Consider the following 22,233-nt stretch of genomic DNA (forward strand, 5'->3'; position numbering starts at 1 on the left):
AGCAGTTTGCAACAAGGATTCACAACAAACTTCATTGGCCTGTCTTTATTTTGTGTTTCGGTCATTGTGCATATTATAAGTTCCAAAAGAGGGGATTCACTTTGCCTCACCTGATGCCATCTTGCTTTTTTGGTTGGGAACCTTCATTGTATTTGCAACATATTCTGCAGTTCTGTAATCTTAGTTTTTACACATGGGTTCAAATTTTAAAAATTATCTTTTTCATACAATAGATATTTGGACTGTGATCTTGACTTGTTTTTTTCCCTGTTCTCTTTTTGTTGTCTTTTCAAATTATTTTTATCCAGTTCATTTGATGAGTACAGCTCTGAACTCAAATCAGGACGCCTGGAATGGAGCCCTGTGCACAAGTCGGAGAAGTTTTGGCGTGAGAATGCTGTCCGTTTAAACGAGAAGAACTATGAGCTCCTCAAGTAAGATGAATCATACTTGAGCTTTTATTTTCTTTGTAATCTCGGTACTTTAATTTATCTCCAAACCCTAAACTGTGAACTTCAGCAGAACAACAACAATGCTGCTACAAGTACAATCAGTTCAGGGACATCAGAGCACAGGGTGTCCTTCAGTGTGTAGTTTGTGAATATTGAAGTTATGAATTTGTAAAAAAAAAAAAAAAAAAAAGGGGGGGGGGTTGGCAGTGAAAGGAATCATGAGATTTGAATGTGAATTTTAAAATAATGAATTGCATTTCTGTCTAAGCTTTTCTAAGATTTTTTAAAATAATGAATAATAATGTTTCTGCATTTGGACATGACCTCACATATTTCAGACTATAATTTTAAGAGATAATAAAGCGCTACTCAGTCACACCACTTTTGGCTTAATTATGCTGCATCTCTTCCTTACCTCATCTGTCTGCAGTTTAAGTAGCCACGTCAGAACCACGTCACGGGTTACGTGACGGGGTTTTTTTTCTCTGCTAGACCTATTGACATTCAGTAAAATCCTGATCTACTCATTCTCTTATTACTGTCCCCTCTCTGCAGTGAGCTCATGCAACATTTTGGATTTATTTTTTTTCTTTTAATCAGGGTTTTTTGTGACTGTTTAATTCACTTTGAACCTTGAGGTGTCACTTTTTCCAAGAATCCCTTGTCGGTGAGGGTTTGACTCTTCCTGCTGTCTAATCACATTATTAGCCTTTGCTTTGAATTCAGTTCAACAGTTCTCACACTTATTTATTTTCCAGGAAGTCATATCGTTTGAAACACCACATTTCATTTCTGAAACCCAGAGGAGTATTATTGAGATGTGAATGGTTTTGCCTTTTAATGAAGAGCCACCTCATCCTTTGAGTGCCTCTCCTTTTGTCTGCTTTCCTCTAACAGGATCTTAACCAAGCTGTTGGAGGTGTCTGATGATCCCCAGGTCATAGCAGTGGCAGCTCATGATATTGGAGAGTATGTGCGCCACTACCCACGTGGCAAAAGGTAAAAGGTTTTGCTGTAAAATTATATTCAGAGCTCAGGCTTCAGCTGCTGTTTACTTTGTAGGATACTTGTACCCTGTTAAAGCAGTTGCATTCTTAGCAATTGCCAACAACTGCTAGAATCACTTTAGAGTTTCAGCTGCATATCATTTTTTTTTTACTTTCAAACACTGATTGGCTCCTACTCCCTTTGCCACTTAAAAACTGGTTTCAGTCTCTTTGGGTTTCTGTGAAGGTCAAAGGCCCTCATTTATCAAACTGTTTTGTTTTTTTTTTAGGTTTTAAATGCTTTCATACAAACAAAACATAGGGCACAGTTTATATAGACAGCAGAATATATCAGCTATTGATAAATCCCACATGTTGTAAAACCAGCCCAGTCTCATGTTTTGTTTTTTTTTTTGTTTTGTTTTGTTTTGTTTTTTGCTCTCCCATCACGAAGTGATTCAAATTTTCGTGACGGGTTTTTTTTTTTTACTCACTATTATTAACCCTGCTCCTACCCCCAACCATAGCCTAACCCTACTCCTTCCCCTAACCCCCCTCCCCTGCTACACTTTTAATTACATGCACCCGTCACGGAATGAATTAGAATAAATTCATGCTACCATGAAAAAAATTTTGCACTTTTTGTGACAATATGACAAACCAATAGTTTAATTTATATTTCAGGCTGCTGAATCACGACATGCCGTGAGACTGTTTTGTGTAAAACACATGCTCATCAGAGGATGAAAACACGGTGTTGCCGACAGAACAGTCCCCCTAAAAATCAGTCCGCCCTGTCTTCACTGCACATGCAGAATTTTGGACCACAGCAGTGTCATTTCTGAGCGTCAGCAGTGGTGCACCCATTATCACCTCGTTTCTGCTTAAAACTGCTCTCCAGTCATCATCTATCTCAGTGACAGATATCTAAAGCTTTTGTTCAACAATCATTTCCACGTAAATTCAACATTATTTCATATTAAAAGATGGGGGAACAATCAGAGCACCACAGCAGTACGTCTAGTCTGACGTGCTGCTGTGCCTGTGTCCTTTCGGAGCGTCACAAGCGATTTTCCGATTATCGCCTCGTTTCTGGTTAAAACTGCCTCATTTCTGCTTAAAACTGACTTCAGAATGATTTAAGAGGTTTTACTTTGTCATCTAATGGTTAATAATGACATTATACCCTTTAACCGCTTTGGGTGTAGAGAGTCAGTCTCAGACTTCCTGCTGTGGTCCGAAATGATGCATGCGCAGTGACGGCAGGGCGGACCATTTTTCCATTTGACCATTCGGTCACGGACAACAGGTTGAGTGAGTAAAAATTGTATCATGTATTGCACCTAAAACAGGTGATGTCACTGATTACCTCTACCTGTCTGAAGAATTGATCAAATTAGGATCAGCTGGTTTAGTGGATGGATGGAACAAATATGTGACAGGACTTTTACTCACTGAAGTGATTTTCCACCTCTGATTGCGTTCAGGAATGCCCACAATTAACCATAAATGGTAATGGAACATCTGTGTGTTGCTTGTGTTCCACACAGGAATAATGGCTAAGGGAGTGAAGAAAACAAAGTTTTGCAAAACTGCGATTGTTGTGAATTCTTGCGTGTGTGGGGGCAGAGTGCGGAGACTAAAAAATACATAAAATAAATGTGAGAGTAGGTGGTGACAGCCTGTCCACCAGTATTTTTAAACCCCACCACCTGTAACAAACATTCACTCATGATATCAGGTTTTCTCTTAATTTAGCAGCAAAATCGCTTTAAGAATCTTTAACACCCACCATGACAACTATCGTGAAATGTTCAAATACACAAAATAAGTAGACAAATATTTGTCATTACACTCATCCCAGAATCCTTTGCACTCCTGTGATGTCACTGCGCTGCTGTCTTTAAGGTACAATATTTCCTTATGAAATTTGACCATTGAAAATAATGTGGGCCCATTTTTAATACAAAATTGCATCTTTATTTATATTAATATTATGAGGTCTAAAGCTTCTGTTTAGTGCCTTTTGTCGGTTTTGACTCCAGTGAGGCTACACATCTGTTTCTAACTTGACATAATTACTAATTGTGCACTTATTAATTTGAGGTAATATAGAATGTGTATAGATGAAGTTAAATGCTCTTGCAGTTTTCCTGTTCTACTACTAAATGCTTCAGATCTGTGTGTGTATTTACACATATTCCTAAGTAAGTAAGTCCCTTTGGCTTCTCCCTTGTTTGCCCTTGGGGTCGCCACAGCAAATCCAAGGTGGATCTGCATGTTGAATTGGCACAGGTTTTACGCCAGATGCCCTTCCTGACGCAACTCCACATTACATGGAAAAATGTGGCAGGGGTGGGATTTGAACCCGGAACCTTCTGCACTGAAACAACTTGGTCACCACCCCTGCACACACATTCCTAAGTCTAAGTACAAATTGATAAATTACATACTTGCATACAAATGTTAGTACACACAGTGTAAGCATAAATCTGTGTGAACGAAGAGTTGATAAATGAGGGCTCCGGATATGTCCAAGTCATTCCAGCAGTACCTAAGGATCATACGAGGAGACCTAGTACCAAAGATGTCTACCATAGTTTGTTGAATGTAAGATACAAGTCACAGCTGCCAAAAAATGCATCACGAAGCTAGAAAAAGAAATACACATAAGTCACACTGGAGTATAAATTGCATTTATTTTTGTTTTTAAAGTACATTATAAATCTCTGCTCACATTGGGCATACTCAGTCACTTAACATTGTGTTATGTGATGCTAGTGAGTTTTCATCTAGACGTTAGCCTGTTAGCATCACAGTACGTATATGATGCTCAGGAGTTCTCATGCTGTTAGCCCTTTAGCATGTAGCAATGAATGTATTTATGTTGGTATGTTGTTTTTTTCTTAAGTACATATAATATAGTGCTGCACTGGACAATGTAGCAACACATTGGCAGCACACTGCCATGAACACTGCCAATTACTGGATGGGAGTGTGAAAACCAATTGCCACACATTTCCTATAAGTGCAGAATCACTTAACAAACAGAATTTTCGGTGTTCAAATTGGCTTTTTTTCCCAAATGAAAAAATTTACATATTTACAAATACAGATTTATTTGTAAAAACCCACACACTTACAGTAAGTTGTGTGGTGGTTTTTACATATATATATAACAAGGCCATCCACTGATGACAGGAAGCTCGTTTTCCCATAATGCCTTTTGGCATGTGTGTCTGTAAACACTCATATCTTCAAAATTAGTGCATTACTTCAAAACTAAAATATAGCTGATATTTTCACTTTGTAAAAACGATAGTTGATGTTAATTTTGATAACTTGTCCGGAATTAGTTTGTTTAAAATTTTAACCATAAGTCAAAACTGCCTTGCTGTGCATGTCTCCTGTGACACATCTCCAAGACTGTATGGCTGTGAAAATATTTTTTTTTTTTTTCCTCTCCCCTTTTTTCTTCTCTGGTCATCAGGTCTGTTTTGCTGAGAGAAGGCTGAACTTGGACAGAAGCACTGGCTTGTTGTTGTTTGTGATTGCCTTTGAATTTACTCAGAAGTATCAGTAGATGCCAGTGTACTGGAGTCAAAGAAGAGAAGCTTGACTCTTCGACTGGACTGGGTTGACGTCCTCGCGTCAAGCAACCCAGTCCAGTCGAAGATTCAAGCTTCTCTACTATGGAAACCACCTGGACAACTGAGAACCTTCACAGAAATACTGGAGTCAAAATTAAAAGCTATCGGTTTAGCTTTTAGCTGTAACGTCCGCTAAATGTTTTAGGGGTTCGTGGGTTTAGCTTTATAAAAGTTAACTTTTCAGTTAGCGGATTAACGGTTATCAAAGCTAACTTTTTGGATAGCTGTACCCACCACTGGGTTAGACTTTACTCGTATGTAGGCTCTTGTTGCAGCACTGTTGTGATTTGGTGCTATACAAATAAAATAAACTAGCGTGTTGCCTGTGGGGATCCACGGGCTCTATATTGGGTCGTGTTTACACAATAGGCAACTGACATTTTTCAAGGGTGTTAATAAATTATGCAAAGTTTCTATAATAGAATATAGAATGGTATGCAAGTCCAGAATGTTTTTAGAACCTTAGACCTCAACAATCTTTAGAAGAACTTATTTCCTCTTAATTATGTATTTTTTAATGTTAATTTACTGTCTTAATGTATTTATAAATTGTTTAGGCTCATCATATACTGTACACAATATTATTATTAGTAGTACTTACATTGAACTTACTAAATCACACATGCAGTCACGCTTTCAATATAAAGATGATTTACCGCCCCCTGCTGGAATGGTGTGTGTGTGTGTGTCCAGAATGTAATTAGCAATGTCCATTGTTCAGTGTTGTTAGCTAATCCCCATAATTTCTTCAAAAATATTAGTCCTATCAATGGTCTGTTTTACGGGCGTTCATCCTTGACCCAAAGTCAACCTGACATTTACCAAATGGCAAATGTCAGCTGTCCTCAGTTTGTCTGTGATCAAAGTTAAACGCACACAGCTTTTTGTCTTTTCTGCATCCTGCTACAAGCAGGTGCTTTTAATTTTACACATGCACAAACAGAGATGGTGGCAGAAGCCATCAAATGCAGTTTTCACTCATGGTAATGACAACATGTCACTTAACTAAACTGACTAAACCAATTAAACTACAAAAACACAATAAATCAGTAACACTGTTAAACTAACATGAACCACAATAACATTTAAAACCCCAAAACCCGAACTCCCATGGTGCATTGCAGCACAATTTCCATTGTTCACTTTTGTTAACTAATATCACTAAATTCTCCAAAAATATTGGTCCTATCAATTTTCTGTTTTTGCAGCGTTCATCCTTGATCCAAAATACTTACCATACCAAACTGCTAATTTCACCTCTCCCCGGTTTCGCTGTGATCAAAGCCACACATACGCACCGACGCCACTTCTTGAGTCCCTCACATTACAGTGCAGCTGGTGTACTACTACATTGTGGCAAATGGATTTTACTGTTATGAGCGATGCAGCAGCATCTCTTAGTGGCATTTGCATTATAGTGGCATACCTCTGTTATCAAGCATTTAAAAATCACCTGTTGCCATTAACAAACATATTCCTGCAAAAGATGCCAAAACCATACAGAATTTAATAAGTTATCATGTTCACATAGAGATAAATTAAGGTGATCATATATACCCTCTGCCTGTAGAGGTGGGTATCAACTACATAGACCGAACAATGTTCAGCAGAGTCAGTTAAGTGTTGCTGTACTTTTTTCCTCAATTAACTGTTCTAGGTGCCTCAGTTTTCCTTTAATGGATGTCTGTTCTGCTGTTTTTAAGCCATTGTATTTTTTTTTATTTTTTTTTACTTGGTTTTGTTCTTTCTAAGGGTGCAAAGATAATTTCAGACAAGTTGGATTGGGTCACTTGCTGCTAAACCCATTCAAAGCTTTAAAAGATGAAAATTGGTTCCTGGATTCTGTGTGGATAAATGTATTTCTCCCATTGTTCTCTCTGTTCCAGGGTGATTGAGCAACTCGGTGGGAAGCAGCTGGTGATGAATCACATGCATCACGAGGACCAGCTCGTCCGTTACAATGCCCTGTTGGCTGTGCAGAAACTGATGGTCCACAACTGGTATGAACACCTTCATGTCGACACGGATGTGACATTTTCGGTTGAATTGTTAAGGCCTGGTCACACGGCACTTAACGATGGGAAGCCCAGACGAAACAAGAAATCTGGACTTTCGTTGACTTTCGCTGGCATAATTTAACCTTTGCGCAACTTTGTTCCTGCAGCTGCCGCTTCGTCAGGATTTTTAAACTGTCATAAAATTTGAATGAATGCTGCCAAAAACTTCAATTCTTCCGTATTTCGTTTTGCTCTCCTTCTTTACGTTTTTTTTTTTTATTATTTGCTTAGTTTTTGTAACGTTAGGACTTAGTTTGACTTCGTTCGATGTGCTGAATGTTTTCATACAGTGCAGAAGCCGGTTTGTGAGCACTGCTACTGCCGCTGCGTTCATGTACTGTGAGAAACTACAGGGCAAAGTCAGCCTGTTTGCTTAGATTTTTTAATATGGGTGGGGGGTTAGCTTCACTGGGCTCAGGCACCTTATATAGGCCAGAATTAATCTTTTGTGTGGATACAATGAATTATTTTACCAAAAATAAAATGAAAACCACGCTCCTGCCACAAGCAATTGCTGAATTTGAAACAACAAAAAAGTTGTGTAATATCCGACGGTACTTGAACACAGTATCAACAGCAGCCATCGCCTCCTGTGTGCGCTTATTTGTTATTAAATATAACAATAGGAGTGTAGGAATGACAATCCAGCCCTTCTGTACATGTGGCAACAGGTAGATAATTCAGAACATTATATAAGAGCTGTTCTCGAAGGCAGGGAATACTCATAAATTGGATTTAGTCGGTCAGAGGAGCTGGAAATGGTGTTTCTCTGCTTAACCCTAAACATGGCAGGCTTATCAGCCTCTGAAGGTCAAAATGCCCCACTGTTTTCCTCCAGAAGAATTTCTACGGCCTTGGTGAACCATTCGGCTGCCCCTCTTATCTTTCTGCCTCCCCTACAGTCTGATGTTGTCAAGGCAACTCCAGACATTATGCACACACTGACAGAAACTGATACAAACATCTGACTGATACGAACTCATCTCATCTGCACACATGACGCATGCCCCCCCCCCCCCCCCCGCCTCCGCCCTGCCACTCCCCCCAAGCTTGCGGCTGCGCAGCATACTGCTTCGGCCACCCCACACTCACATTGCCTCAATTCGGATGACGGACTGTCTTAAAGGTTAGTGTACATAAACAGTCAAATGTGTATGTATGATTGTTTTAATTCTGATGTGTGCCAGTATTCCGTTCAACTAGTAATAATTGTGGATTAATTGCTGTATTTTTGTCTGCGGTGATTGGGTGTGAAGATAATTTCGTTGCACTTGTTGTAACTTTGTTGCACTTGTAATAACAATATATCTATCTAGCTAGAATTCACATTATGGATCTGTGGCAGGTGGTGGAAATAACCGCATATGGGGAGTCAATGCGCGGTGTTTACACGCACTGATAAATTTACTGCTGACGCACTGATTATATATTCAAACATCATTACACTTGTATTTATTCCCCCTTTTGACAGTTTTAAAGTAATACAGTGATACAGCAACCGCCACAGCATACCAGTGTTTTTTTTTGTTTTGTTTTTTTAATTGGAGCAAGACGGAGCACACAGTGTGTCATCAGCTTGAACCAGATAGTGAGGATTCTGATGATGGAGATGACCCCTGTTTTGTTCTGGACGAGGAACCAGAGAAGGTGGATCCACCAACGTGCACACAGATCTCCACAGTAGGACGGATCGCGCACTTCAGCTTCTCCAGGACCCAGCGCTGAGTCCTGGAATGCAGAACAGAATGCAGACACACACTGCTCCTGCAGTGGCTCCAGGCGTGTTCCGTTTAAAGCATGGAGATCAACATTAGCTTCGGTTTTGTTTTGTTCCTCTTTTGTTCCTTTTGCGCTCTTGATTCGCAGGGTATTCAGTGATGGGAAAAGTCAAAAACTCATTTGTTCAACTTTCTCGATGATTTGTGACTTTTTTTTACCTTTCTCCCCTTCGTTCAGGAATTGTCATATGCCGTGTGACCAGGCCATAACTCACTCATCACCACCCACATGGTGTTATTGGATGAGGGAGCCTTAAAGTCACAGAATAACCACACTTCCTGTCACTGAAGTAACAACCTCCACTTTGATAGAAATTGCTTTGCAGGTGTCCATTTAAAAAAACACATGCTGGATATACGAGGTCTGTTAGAAAAGTATCCAGCCTTTTTATATTTTTCAAAAACTATATGAATTTGAATCATGTGCGCTTGCATCAGCCAAGCTTGAACCTTTGTGCGCATGCGTGATTTTTTTTCACGCCTGTCGGTTGCGTCATTCGCCTGTGGGCAGGCTTTGAGTGAGCACTGGTCCAGCCCCCTTGTCGGATTTTCATTGTCAGGGAAATGGCTGAGCGACTGCCGCTTTGCTCCATGAAAATTTTTTCAGAAACTGTGTGAGACAGCCTGGTGGAAACCATTCGGAAAATTCAGATGGCTTTCAGTGAAGATTCTTTCGGCGTCACACAGATTAAGGAGGATTACAACCGGATTAAAGACGGCCCACAGCGGCGGAGAGCACGCTGCGCTTGGAGCGGCCATCAACAGGCTGAAACGACCAGATCATTTCCAAAGTGAAGGCTGTGTTGATCCGGGACGTCGTGTGACTACCAGAGAAATCGCAGAAAATGTGGATATCAGCACTTTTGCGGCAGATTCCACTGTTACAGGAGATTTTGTAATGAAAGACGTTCGGAGGAATTCACGCGTCGGGACGGAGCCGCTCATGGTGCACAACAAAAAACACCTCCGTGTTGGAAACCATTCGGAAGATTCAGACGGCTTTCGGTGGCTTTTCAGTCGAGTGAGTATCCGAGAAATTGTGTAACAGCTGGACATGCCACAACATGTCCTGTGAGACTTCCAACACGGAAGTGTTTTTTGAGCGGCTCCGTCCCGACGCAAAACTTCCTCCGCACGTCTTTCATTACAAAATCTGCTGTAACAGTGGAATGTGCCGCAAAAGTGCTGATGTCCACATTTTCTGCGATTTCTCTGGTAGTCACACGACGTCCCAGATCAACACAGCCTTCACTTTGGAAATGATCTGGTTGTTTCAGCCTGTCGATGGCCGCTCGAAGCGCAGTGCGCTCTCCGCCGCTGTGGGCCGTCTTTAATCCGGTTGTAATCCTCCTTAATCTGTGTGACGCCGATAGAATCTTCACCGAAAGCCATCTGAATTTTCCGAATGGTTTCCACCTGGCTGTCTCACACAGTTTCTGAAAAAATTTTCATGGAGTAACGCGACAGTCGCTCAGCCATTTCCCTGACAATGAAAATCCGACGGGGGGGGCTGGACCAGTGCTCACTCAAAGCCTGCCCACAGGCGAATGACGCAACCGACAAGCGTGAAAAAACTCACGCATGCGCACGAAGATTCAAGCTTGGCTGATGCAAGCGCACATGATTCAAATCCATGTAGTTTTTGAAAAAAATTAAAAGGTCAGAAACTTTTCTAACAGACCTCGTAATTTCTGTTCACTTTGTTTTGACATTTATAAAAAACCAGAACAATTTACTGATCTTTTTATTGCGTATGTGGCAGTAGCAGCGTGTCTGTTTGAAGAGGCGCTCCCTTTAGTGCATGTTGAGCAGTATGACTTTCAACAAAATAAAACACTTTGTTGAAGGTCATACTTGCAGTTGTGAAAAGCTCTTTGAATTCTGGAGATGGGTGTAAATAAATGAGTAATTCATGAGAGATACTTGCCAGTTCCCACAATTAATGAGACAGGGCCATCACTATGGATACTATTAGTTATTCTGAATAAGCAGGTATTTCTTTATGTTTATAATACATTGATTTTGTATGAATGTCTTTTTTTCAATTCTTAGTGCGCTATTTAAATTTCGTTTACCTTTCAAAACTCAACAGTAATGCTTGATGGCTCGCCATGGATACAGGAGAACTCTGCCCCAGGAGTGGACACCCGGGGGCAGAGTTCTCTTGTTACACCTTGACAGTGGCTTGTGAATGGTGCTGTCTGACGTGTGCTCCATACCCCTACTTGAGTTGAAAAGTTAATTTTTAGGCCCATTTAGAAGAAAATCTGGTCTGGTCATATTTCATTGACATTCCTTGGCCTGCAAAAGTATGTATGTATGTATTTATTTATTTATTTATTTTAATTGATCAGTTTAACATGAATCAAATCCAGTTCTCTAAATCCATCCAGGTTTCCTTTCATCTCGCCTTGTCTCATTTGTGTAGTGTCTTTGGAGTGAGCAAGCATGCAGCTCTGTGTCTACATTCAGCAAAGAGCTTATTGCATGCTTTAAAAGTACACGCGCATTAAATACACAGCAAGTTCTTTTTAATCATACACATAATCAACAGTGCATGTGTCGCTGTTTCATGGAGCAGTGCCAGTGCAGTAATAATAATAGTAATTTATTATTATTATTATAGACAGCACCTGCACTGAAAACTGAAAAAAATATTTCACCCTCCTTCAACTATGCATCAGGTGTGTTTCTGGATGACATCGGCCTGCAAAGTTAATTGCACTGTAAAAGATGTGATTTAAATGAATAAATCACCTTCAATGCTGCTCTGTGTGTGCACTGCTGTAGTATCTGCAGCAGATTTTTTTTTACACTGAATAAAAAAATGTAAACATAAATATAAATATAGCAAAAATATAAACAACACTTTTGTTTTTGCTCCCATTTTTCGTGAGCTGAACTCAAAAACATTTTCTATATACACAAAAGACCTATTTCTCTCAAATATTGTTCATAAATCTGTCTAAATCTGTGTTAGTGAGCACTTCTCCTTTGCCGCTATAATCCACCCCACCTCACAGGTGTGGCATATCAAGATGCTGATTAGACAGCATGATTATTGCACAGGTGTGCTTTATGCTTGCCACAATAAAAGGCCACTCTTAAATGTGCAGTTTTGCTTTATTGGGAGGGGGGGGGGGTCAGAAAACCAGCCAGTATCTGGTGTGACCCCCATTTGCCTCACGCAGTGCAACACATTCCCTTTGCATAGAGTTGATCAGCAGCCAGACACCATTGAATGTGAGCATTTGCCCACTCAAGACTGTTACGACGACGAACTGCAGTCGGGTCCAGACCTCACTGAGGACGTTGAGCATGCAGATGAGCTTCCCTGAGATGGTTTCTAACAGTTTGTGCAGAAATTCTTTGGTCTGCAAACTGATTTTTGCAGATTTTTTTGATCTTGGGGGTGAACATGCTGGTTGTGGAGGTCCTGTGCTGGTGTGGTTACACGTGGTCTGCACTTGTGAGGACAGTTGGATGTACTGCCAAATTCTCCGAAACACCTTTGGAGATGGCTTATGGTAGAGAAATTAACATTCAGTTCAGGGGCAACAGCTCTGGTGGACATTCCTGCAGTCAGCACGCCAATTGCACGCTCCCAAAAAACTTGAGACATATGTGGCTTTGTGCTGTGTGATGAAACTGAATGTTTCAGAGTGGCCTTTTATTGTGGCCAGCCTAAGGCTCAAGACACAGATTTCATCAGATTTATGAACAACATTTGAGAGAAATAGGTCTTTTCTGTATATCGAAAATGTGAGTTCAGCTCTTGAAAAATGGGAGCAAAAACAAAAGTGTTTATTTTTGTTGAGTGTATTTATCCTCTATCAGATCTCACTTTATACATGTTTTTGATGAAAGTTAAGTGTGTTGAGTGAAGATTTTACTGGCTTTAAGGGCCCCTTCACCCATAGTACTAATGTGGTCAATTTGTGCATGAAGGAGGAATCATATGCAATACGTGTAAAATTGTAGATGCCTCTAAAGCCTCATACACCTGTTGCTACAACTATTTGCGCACACCAGAGGCTGAAAGACAGAGTGAGAGCCCATCGATCCCTCTCACGGCAGGTGTCGGCCAAATTCCAGGTGACACACACAAACATCTACTCCGCTCACTTGACACTTAGAAAATATGTGGCCATTCGTGCTGAAAACAGTCAACAGATGATCAGTTTTGAGCTGGATGTGAAATTTGTGCCCCCACGAGTGTGGCTTTGCAAAACGGCAACACGTGAGGTGCCAGAGGTCCCCCCCCCCCGCACACACATGTGCCATGTGTGTGAATCGCGCCTGTAAACATGTGGCATGCTGGGGGGAGAGGGGGGGGTCGCACTTACATGAGCTGCTGATATATGGATGTACAGGGGGCGTGTCCGCCGACAGCTGCAGGTGTTCTGGGCATCACAGCTGTAGAACATGTACCGTGTTTTGACGGACGCCCGCATGTGTGTGTGTGCTTGCTGTCCTCACGTGGACATACATAAAACATATATCGCTGTTGCAATGGGCTGCAGTGAGCGAGTGCACACCATGCACATTGACAAGCTACCCCAGTTGAAACGGACGGTCAGATCATAACACGCAGCGGGCGATCTGAATTTCACATCAGCCACGTGAGCTCTGTTCCACATGACACGCCGCCAGCAGATGTGCATATGATAAGAGCACCCTGCTTCTCATTCGTGTCATTTCATGACTGTATGTCTGTGACCATGGGTCATCTACAGAGGAACAGACGGATCATACTTGTATTGTCTGCTTGATAAGAAGGATTCAATAAAATACGGTGTTTTTATATGGTGTGTGTTTTTTTTTGTTTTGTTTTGTTTTGTTTTTTAAATACGTCCATGTTCTTCGTTATCAGGCATTTTCCTGCACCTTTTACAGGACAGCAATGGTAGTTCAGTGGTAAAGTTTCTGGCTGGCAATCAGATCTTTTGGTCATTGCAGGTTTGAATCCCGTGGGTGGCATGTATTTTTTTTCTTATTTTCACAGCAGCTGCGCGATGTGGTTACACATGCTGCAGCTGCTCGCACTGTGTTCCCGTGTGCGCAAAACCGTCACAGCAGCATCGTTCACGCCTGCCTGTCGGCTCGATGTTTTCGTGCGTTGCTCATACGAACTGTTCCGCCATGATTCACCCTGATTTGTACTTATTTGTACAGTGTGTGAAGGCGCCTTTAGTGCAGTGCAGCTGGCCTATGGACAAATGAATAAGAACATGACCTTCATTGGTAGAGTGCGCTCAGTGTATGTGAGAAAAGAAAATATATTTAATTAATTGCCGGAATTCAATAGATGTGTTTTGCCATTCTGTTTAAAAAAAAAAAAGAGAAAGAAACACTGGATGCTCTCGGTTTACCTCCATTTTGCATCATTATAATTGTTCTAATATTACATGTTCTAACTCTGAAAAAGAAACATCTTTCTTTTGAAGGAAGCTCACCCACTGTCACCCTGAATACGTTGCTTTGACGTTGTTTCCTTTAAAAAAAAACCTCATGATCCTGCTTACTAGAGGTTCTGCTGTCATGACAACAGCATTGATGAATGTTTGAATTGAGGAAACTGCCATTATTTAACATCTAAAAAGCCTTTTCATTTTCATGTTCAGTACCTACATACTTTAAATAGCAAGTGCCTTTGCACTCATCTGTATGTCCATTAGTGTGTTTGACCTAAAATGAGGCATGGTGAGGCGCGCTGTCTGAGCATTGTAATCAAGGGGCACCTTAAAGTGATTGTCATACACCCAAAAACAGTTTTTTCTTCTTTTATATTTCACCTTACATATGCATGTTCACGGCACATGTACATACAATGAAAATGAATTGAGAACAACAAATGGAGTAAAAGTAAACACTAAAGTTAAACTATAAAACTTTACTGCACTACTTCACCTCAGGGAGCTTTGGTGGCTACTCTCGGTTTGTAGTATATAACGTTTGTAGTATAATGGATAAGTGTGCTAGTTTGAACTTTACATTAGATTCACAATTTGTTAATACTGTCATACCAGATCAGACTGGGAAAGATATGCTATGCTAAAAACTGCTGGTTCCTCTGGGCTTCTACTATGCTCCACCAAGCATAGTATGTGTTGCTGCCTCCAGTGATAAACAAAAGGTGATTAGAGTGTAGTAGCACTGCAGCAAAAACCTGAAGAATGTCCCAGGATTTTCTTGAAATATGTATTTGAACGTAAGCAATGCCACTTTTGGCATATTCAGATTCACTGTGAAAAATGAAAGTCTTCATAAAACAAAGAACTGGATCGGATTGCAACGTATGCTGTTGAATTGTTCCACGATAAAGGATCCGGCCATAGTTGACTCCATACATGCAGCAATACAGCCTGCTTTTCTGCATCATGTGCAGTCTGCTTTACTTTGGGCTCAGATTCTGCATTATTTAAATCACAAAGTGGAATTGGATACACCGTTTGCACAGGCGGTCAAACGGTACACTATCGGTCATCAACGGTGGAACCTTAAAGATTTTTTTTTTTTTTTTTTTTTTTTTTTTTTTTAAACAAAGAAAACTAACAAAAAAACATGTCTATCTGTTGGTGCCAGCACAGTGCTCAAAGTCTGTTAAAAGCTGCTGATTGCGATATTTTGAATAACATTTATGTGAAATTCCTGGCTCCATGAGTCACTGAATTGTTGAGATAATATAGTGCACTCTGTTTGCCATGTCATTTTTTATCCTAGTTGGTTCAAATTTCAGTCCTAATGGTTTCAGTTTGTGCAAACATTTTGTTTGGATGAGATAATTGGCTTATGTTACTAAGCCATCACCCAGACGGTGCTTACATATTTGCAGTGTGTGTGTGTTTTAAACTCTTTTTACCAGACTCCAGCCTGTAATTAAAATGGTGGCGTGCTGTTTGAACTTGTGCATGCATTGGGCTGTAGAGGTCTTACTTCATACAGAAGCTGCAGACAGTTGCACCACAAAGTGGTCTGGCTTCCTGATTTCAGAACTTGAGCACCTCCTTCCAATTACACAACCACATGTGTCACCGTCTGCTGTTATTAGCATGCTGCCCTCTGTAGCTCCCACTGGTTGGACTCAACGTATAGCTGCTAATTGCAGTCCAGCCAAAGGTTACTGCTGACAGCTTTGAGGAAGTGGCATATTTAGACCTTTTTCCTCAGACTGTTACAAGCCTCCTAATGGAGGCTGCCGGCGACAGTCAGTCTTAAACCTGGCTGTGTTGATTGATATTGATATATACATATTTTTTTACTTTAAGCTGGGTCTTCCATACATACATGTGTTTGTAATTAGGTGTGCGTTAATCAGGCAACAGGTCCCTGGTGTGATACAGACATAGCGCAAACTCCACTCTGTGCTGGATTTGTTTGGGAAAATATTTGCCATTCATTGTTTTTAGGTCAGTGGCTAACAGCTGATAAAGCAAAGTGCAGGCATAGAAGCTTTGACCAGATATGAATGTTTGTCTTTTTAAGAGGGAGTAGGTACAGATATAAACTAAAACATGCAAAGAACAAATTCTGTGCCATGTTAATTGTGTGTATCTTAGTATTTCTCAGTAGTACTTACATTACTGTAACTTGCGGGAAATGTAAAAGCATTGTTGCTCTGCAGTAAACGTAAAATACTTTTGCATCTTATCAGCTGTCACTGGTTACATGTCAGAGTTTTGGGCGAGCCAAATATATTTATTTATATTAAGGTAGAGAGAGAAATCAAATTCCTGAGATATTCTAAAATTAAAATTTTAGAATAGAAAAATTTAGTATAATTTATGCTATGTAATTTAATGCAGTATAATTTCAAAATTATGCTGTATTTGTTGTCTTTCTGATACCTGATTCTGTTTTTTTTTCTCTCTCTCTCTCTCCATTTCTCTCTCTCTCTCTCTCTCTCTCTCTCTCTCTCTCTCTCTCTCTCTCTCTCTCTCTCTCTCTCTCTCTATTTCTCTCTCTCTCTCTGTGTTTGAGGTGCTCCATCCAGAGATGGGTGTGGTGTCTGTTTCTGCAACCCTCCCGTCCTGTGCACCGGCAAAATTTCCTGTATATTTGTTTTGTGAATTGTTTTGTGAATTGTCTGTAGCATGGCCCAAGCAGAGGGTCACCCCTTTGAGTCTGGTCTGCTTGAGGTTTCTTCCTCAAATCATTAGAGGGATTTTTTCCTTACCACTGTCACCTGTGTGCTTGCTCTGGGGTTAGTAAGGTTAGACCTTACTTGTGTGAAGCACCTTGAGGCAACTTTGTTGTAATTTGGCGCTGTATAAATGAAAATAAATTGAAATTGAAATAAACTGAAAAAAATTCTAAGAAATTAGATTATATTTAAAGACAGAAAATACAAATTACAAATCAGAAAACCTGAAGAGAAATATGTATTGAAGAAAAATGTATAATTAAAAATTATACAAAGAATGTTTTTGTTTTGTTTGCTTTTTAAGGTTCCTAAAAATGTAACTGTTCTTTTCTGTGAATTATTCTGACACTGCAGACAACATAACAACACAAGGTGATCTAGGAAATCTGGATGGATTACATCACAAGACATGACTGAAATGTGACAGTTTTAGCCTTATAGTAGAACTTAAATTCTGTGTAAACTTGTCTTTGTTGTAACTCTTGGGCAATTCCACAGTGACTGACGTTACATTCAGAGAGAAAGCAGGCCTTTTGAAGTGACCAAGACATAAAACATACAGCCCTTGAGTGTTCCTATCTTGTGGAAGACATAATAAGGACAAGGTCTACTTGGTAGGGGAAGGAAACTTTGTTGGTGCTTAGTACAAGTTGGTGGTACTCAGTACCAGGGGTGTGACTGATATTACAAAAAAGAAACAACCATTAAGAAAATTCATAATCTTTATTGCAACTTAGTCTTCAAACCATATAGGATGAGCAACTCTTTTTATTCTAGGATATAAGGTTTCAAACAACTGTCGTTCTGCTGCACCTTGCCATGTTACAAATCAAAGGTATAAACTGAATGATTGCATAATTGTGACTGACGTTACATGACTGATGTTAACAGCATGTCACTCTATATTTAAAGTTACAAAAAACAAATTTCTGCTGATAAAACAATGTACTTTGACTGCCAATTGTGAAATTCTATAATTTGGCAGCTTAATAATAGGTTTGGTTGGTATTTTCATGATTTCTGGGTCAAAGCAGGTGCAGTGCTGGCAACCAATTTCTCACTCCGAGGTGTGCAATGTTCTCATTAACGCAAACCAATAATATGCTTATACAGAGGATGAAAAATCAGTTTATGTAATACATAGAAAATGACTCCAAATCATTCACATTTTGATGGGAGAAAAACATGAAAAATAAACCTGGTTTGACATGGTATAGCTAAGCTTCACCGCATCATTCTAACTGAAATTACTTTCTTTGTGCACAAGGTCATATTTGCTCTTACAATTTAATTTTCAAATACTATTCTCTCCAATTTCTGAAAAGAATTTTTGGTCTGTGAGCTTCTTCACCATGGAATTGACCTCTTGCAGCAGCATTTTGGATGTTGACAAAGTTGACTTATAGTTTATTTAATGAGGCATGTGAAAACATCATAGCTCAGCTTCTGTTTTGGGTGATTTATCATAGTAGTGGCAAAATGTGGCCGGTACAAGAATTGACCTTTGAGGAACTCCAGCAAAAAATAGACATAATCTCTAAGTTGGACTTGAACCAGAGTAGGACAGCGTAAGCACAGCCTGGTTCCAAATGTGATTATGGTTAAAAATGCAGTAATAATGTGCAGTGAGAACTTTTTCTGCAGCCAGTTTAAAGATCATTGTAATATTATTTATTTAGTTATTTTTATTTATGTATTTATTGTGGAAGTGAAATGAATTCTATAAAGAGAATTTTGAACCAGGCTTTTGTATTTTGTAACCCTGGAATGCATTTGATTTTTGGTAGCAGTGTTGTCATTTTTGCAAAAAGAATATGTTTGACCCCACAAAATAAATAAATAAATAAATCCACAGGAAAGATGCTCAAAAAAATAGCTTAATGTGAATTTGTGATACAGAATGCTCAGCATTAAAAACTAAAGTGTAGCATGTGACTGCCCATTTCCTTATTAAAATTAAAGTCCTTTTGTTATTATTTCCTGTTGTATAAATCATGCTTTGGGTTTCTGTGTAGGCTCTCAGTTGTCCAGGTGGTTTCCATAGTAGAGAAGCTTGAATCTTCGACTGGACTGGGTTGCTTGACGTGAGGATGTTTCGCTTCAAATCACAGAAGCTTCCTCAGCTAAAATTCTTGCTCTGGTAGTCTGACTTCTGTCTTCTCTCTTGTAGAGAGGAATAAATCAGAAGCCAACAAAAGCTGGAGTTTTTAACCTAACCAGACCCCTCCTACCGAGAGGCTGACTGCTATAGGCTAGTGACTAAACAATAGCTCTAATTAGCACCTATTGTGCACTCTCCTAATGATGGGATGGAAGCCTCCCCTGATGGCTCCCTTGACGACTCTCCTGATGACGTGAATGACTCATTACCATGAACAAAAGACCTGAGACCTGAGTACCCCATTGTAAACAGGGGACAAAGCGTGTCTGAGACCCGCCCCCCGGTTAAGGCTGGGTTTCAACTGTTTTACAAAGAATGCTTCCTTGACACCTCTCTCAAACCATTTCTTCTCTCTGGCTAAGATTTTAACTTCCTTGTCCTCAAACATGTGGTTAGTGTCTTTCAGGTGGAGATGAACTGCAGACTGAGGTCCACTGGCGACCTCTCTGCGGTGCTGGTATAGCCTCTTGTTTAAAGGTTGCTTAGTCTCACCTATGTAGTGTTCGTTACAGTTTTCCTGACATCTGATAGAATACACTACATTGCTCTGTTTGTAACTAGGGATCCTGTCCTTAGGGTGAACTAATTTCTGTCTCAAGGTGTTAACCGGTTTAAAGTAAACTGGGATTTTGTGCTGTCTGAAGTTCTTATGTAGTTTTTCCCCTACTCCTGCTAAATAAGGGAGAGACACTTCTCCTTGTCTCCGTCTCCTGTCTATCTGGTCTCTTTGTTTTCTGGGACTTCTGCACTTTGTCCAGGGACCATCGTGGGTACCCACATACTATGAGGGCTTTCCGTACAAGTTGTTGTTCTTTAGCCCTTCCCTCTGCAGTTGTGGGCACCTGTAGGGCTAAATGGTTGTTTCTGGCATCCTCACGTGTGAACTTGATATTGGAATCCACCGAATTGATGTGTTCTGTAAAGTCCTTGACAACAACAGCAACAGGAGGTCGAGGACTTTACAGAACACATCAATTCGGTGGATTCCAATATCAAGTTCACACGTGAGGATGCCAGAAACAACCATTTAGCCTTCTTGGACTGTGATGTTACGATTGGAGAGAACAGGCAGCTCCAGACAGAGGTTTACAGAAAACCCACTCACACTGACCAATATCTGCTCTTTGGCTCAAACCACCCCCTTGAACACAAGCTCGGGGTGATCAGGACTCTTCAACACAGAGCCCTACAGGTGCCCACAACTGCAGAGGGAAGGGCTAAAGAACAACAACTTGTACGGAAAGCCCTCACAGTATGTGGGTACCCACGATGGTCCCTGGACAAAGTGCAGAAGTCCCAGAAAACAAAGAGACCAGATAGACAGGAGACGGAGACAAGAAGAAGAGTGTCTCTCCCTTATTTAGCAGGTGTAGGGGAAAAACTACAGAGGATCATCAGACAGCACAAAATCCCAGTTTACTTAAACCGGTTAACACCTTGAGACAGAAATTAGTTCACCCTAAGGACAGAATCCCTAGTTACAAACAGAGCAATGTAGTGTATTATATCAGATGTCAGGAAAACTGTAATGAACACTACATAGGTGAGACTAAGCAACCTTTAAACAAGAGGCTATACCAGCACCGCAGAGAGGTTACCAGTGGACCTCAGTCTGCAGTTCATCTCCACCTGAAAGACACTAACCACACGTTTGAGGAAAAGGAAGTTAAAATCTTAGCCAGAGAGAAGAAATGGTTTGAGAGAGGTGCCAAGGAAGCATTCTTTGTAAAACAGTTGAAACCCAGCCTTAACCGGGGGGCGGGTCTCAGACACGCTTTGTCCCCTGTTTACAATGGGGTACTCAGGTCTAAGCAGTTTCAGTCTTTTGTTCATGGTAATGAGTCATTCACGTCATCAGGAGAGTCGTCAAGGGAGCCATCAGCGGAGGCTTCCATCCCATCATTAGGAGAGTGCACAATATGTGCTAATTAGAGCTATTGTTTAGTCACTAGCCTATAGCAGTCGGCCTCTCGGTAGGAGGGGTCTGGTTAGGTTAAAAACTCCAGCTTTTGTTGGCTTCTGGTTTATTCTTCTCTACAAGAGTCAAGACAGAAGTCAGACTACCAGAGCAAGAATTTTAGCTGAGGAAGCTTCTATGATTTGAAGTGAAACGTCCTCACGTCAAGCAACCCAGTCCAGTCAAAGATTCAAGCTTCTCTATCACGCTTTGGGTTGTAAGTTTGTGAAATAATTAGTTTTCTCCTGAATCTAAAAAGGTCTTAGTTCCTTGTAGTATAATGCTTTGTTGTTCAAACTACTTTTTTAGCAATCCTGTGATTAATCTTTTTAGTCACATAGCACTACTATTATTCTGAACACTACTGTATAAATAGTTTTTAAAAAAAAATAGCTTTTTTTATTATTATTAAACACTGGGGCACCTAACACTTCTGCACATCACTGGAGGTGAAAATGTTACTGCAAATAAAAAGTGACAGAAGTAATATAACCTTTTTTGCTAGCAATTACATTTCACCAATTAACAGCCCAACACAGTACCTGTGAATAATTCTGAATGTGACATATTTTTTTTAAACCACCCTGTTGTTGAAATATTTGGAAGTGATGTTGCTGTTTTACTTTGTTTCACAGGGAGTACCTGGGACGGCAACTCCAGTCCACTGATCAGCAGCAAGCTCCAGCCTAGGCTGCAAAAAGCAAGTCTTGTTGTGCACGTGTGTTTGTGTATCAGTGTTTGGACGAATACGTACTGTATGTACTTTGCTATTTTAATTGTCAGACACTCATTTGGACCAGTGACTTGAAAGACAAAAGGTGTTGATATTCCTTTATTTGCAACCCAAAATATTGTTGATGTTACTTGTTCACATTGTGTTGTGCTCTCTCTAGTGCAGCAGATAACTGAAACCATCCTTTAAATGGTGATGCAAGCACCAAATTCAGCACAAATACTCCTTAGACAGTACTCTTGGGGGAAAAAAAACAAAACAACTAGCCACTTGAATTTTCAATAGGCGGCCGGGTATGGGAATTACACAGGTCGAG

General features: G+C 40.3%; 1 protein-coding gene across 2 annotated transcripts in view; it reads left to right on the forward strand.

Annotated features, from left to right (window-relative positions):
* Positions 1–21,982, forward strand: part of atp6v1h (ATPase H+ transporting V1 subunit H) — a 60,669-nt gene extending 38,687 nt beyond the window's left edge. For both annotated transcript variants that reach the window (XM_034182424.1, XM_034182425.1), the window contains 4 exons: positions 309–434; positions 1,350–1,451; positions 6,975–7,088; positions 21,820–21,982. In XM_034182424.1, the coding sequence (XP_034038315.1) occupies positions 309–434; positions 1,350–1,451; positions 6,975–7,088; positions 21,820–21,874 (397 nt within the window). In that variant the 3' untranslated portion in view covers positions 21,875–21,982. The remainder of the gene's footprint in view (positions 1–308; positions 435–1,349; positions 1,452–6,974; positions 7,089–21,819) is intronic.
* The last annotated feature ends 251 nt before the right edge of the window (positions 21,983–22,233 follow it).

Source organism: Thalassophryne amazonica, chromosome 12, assembly GCF_902500255.1.
Source record: "Thalassophryne amazonica chromosome 12, fThaAma1.1, whole genome shotgun sequence".
Taxonomy (NCBI): Eukaryota; Metazoa; Chordata; class Actinopteri; order Batrachoidiformes; family Batrachoididae; genus Thalassophryne; species Thalassophryne amazonica.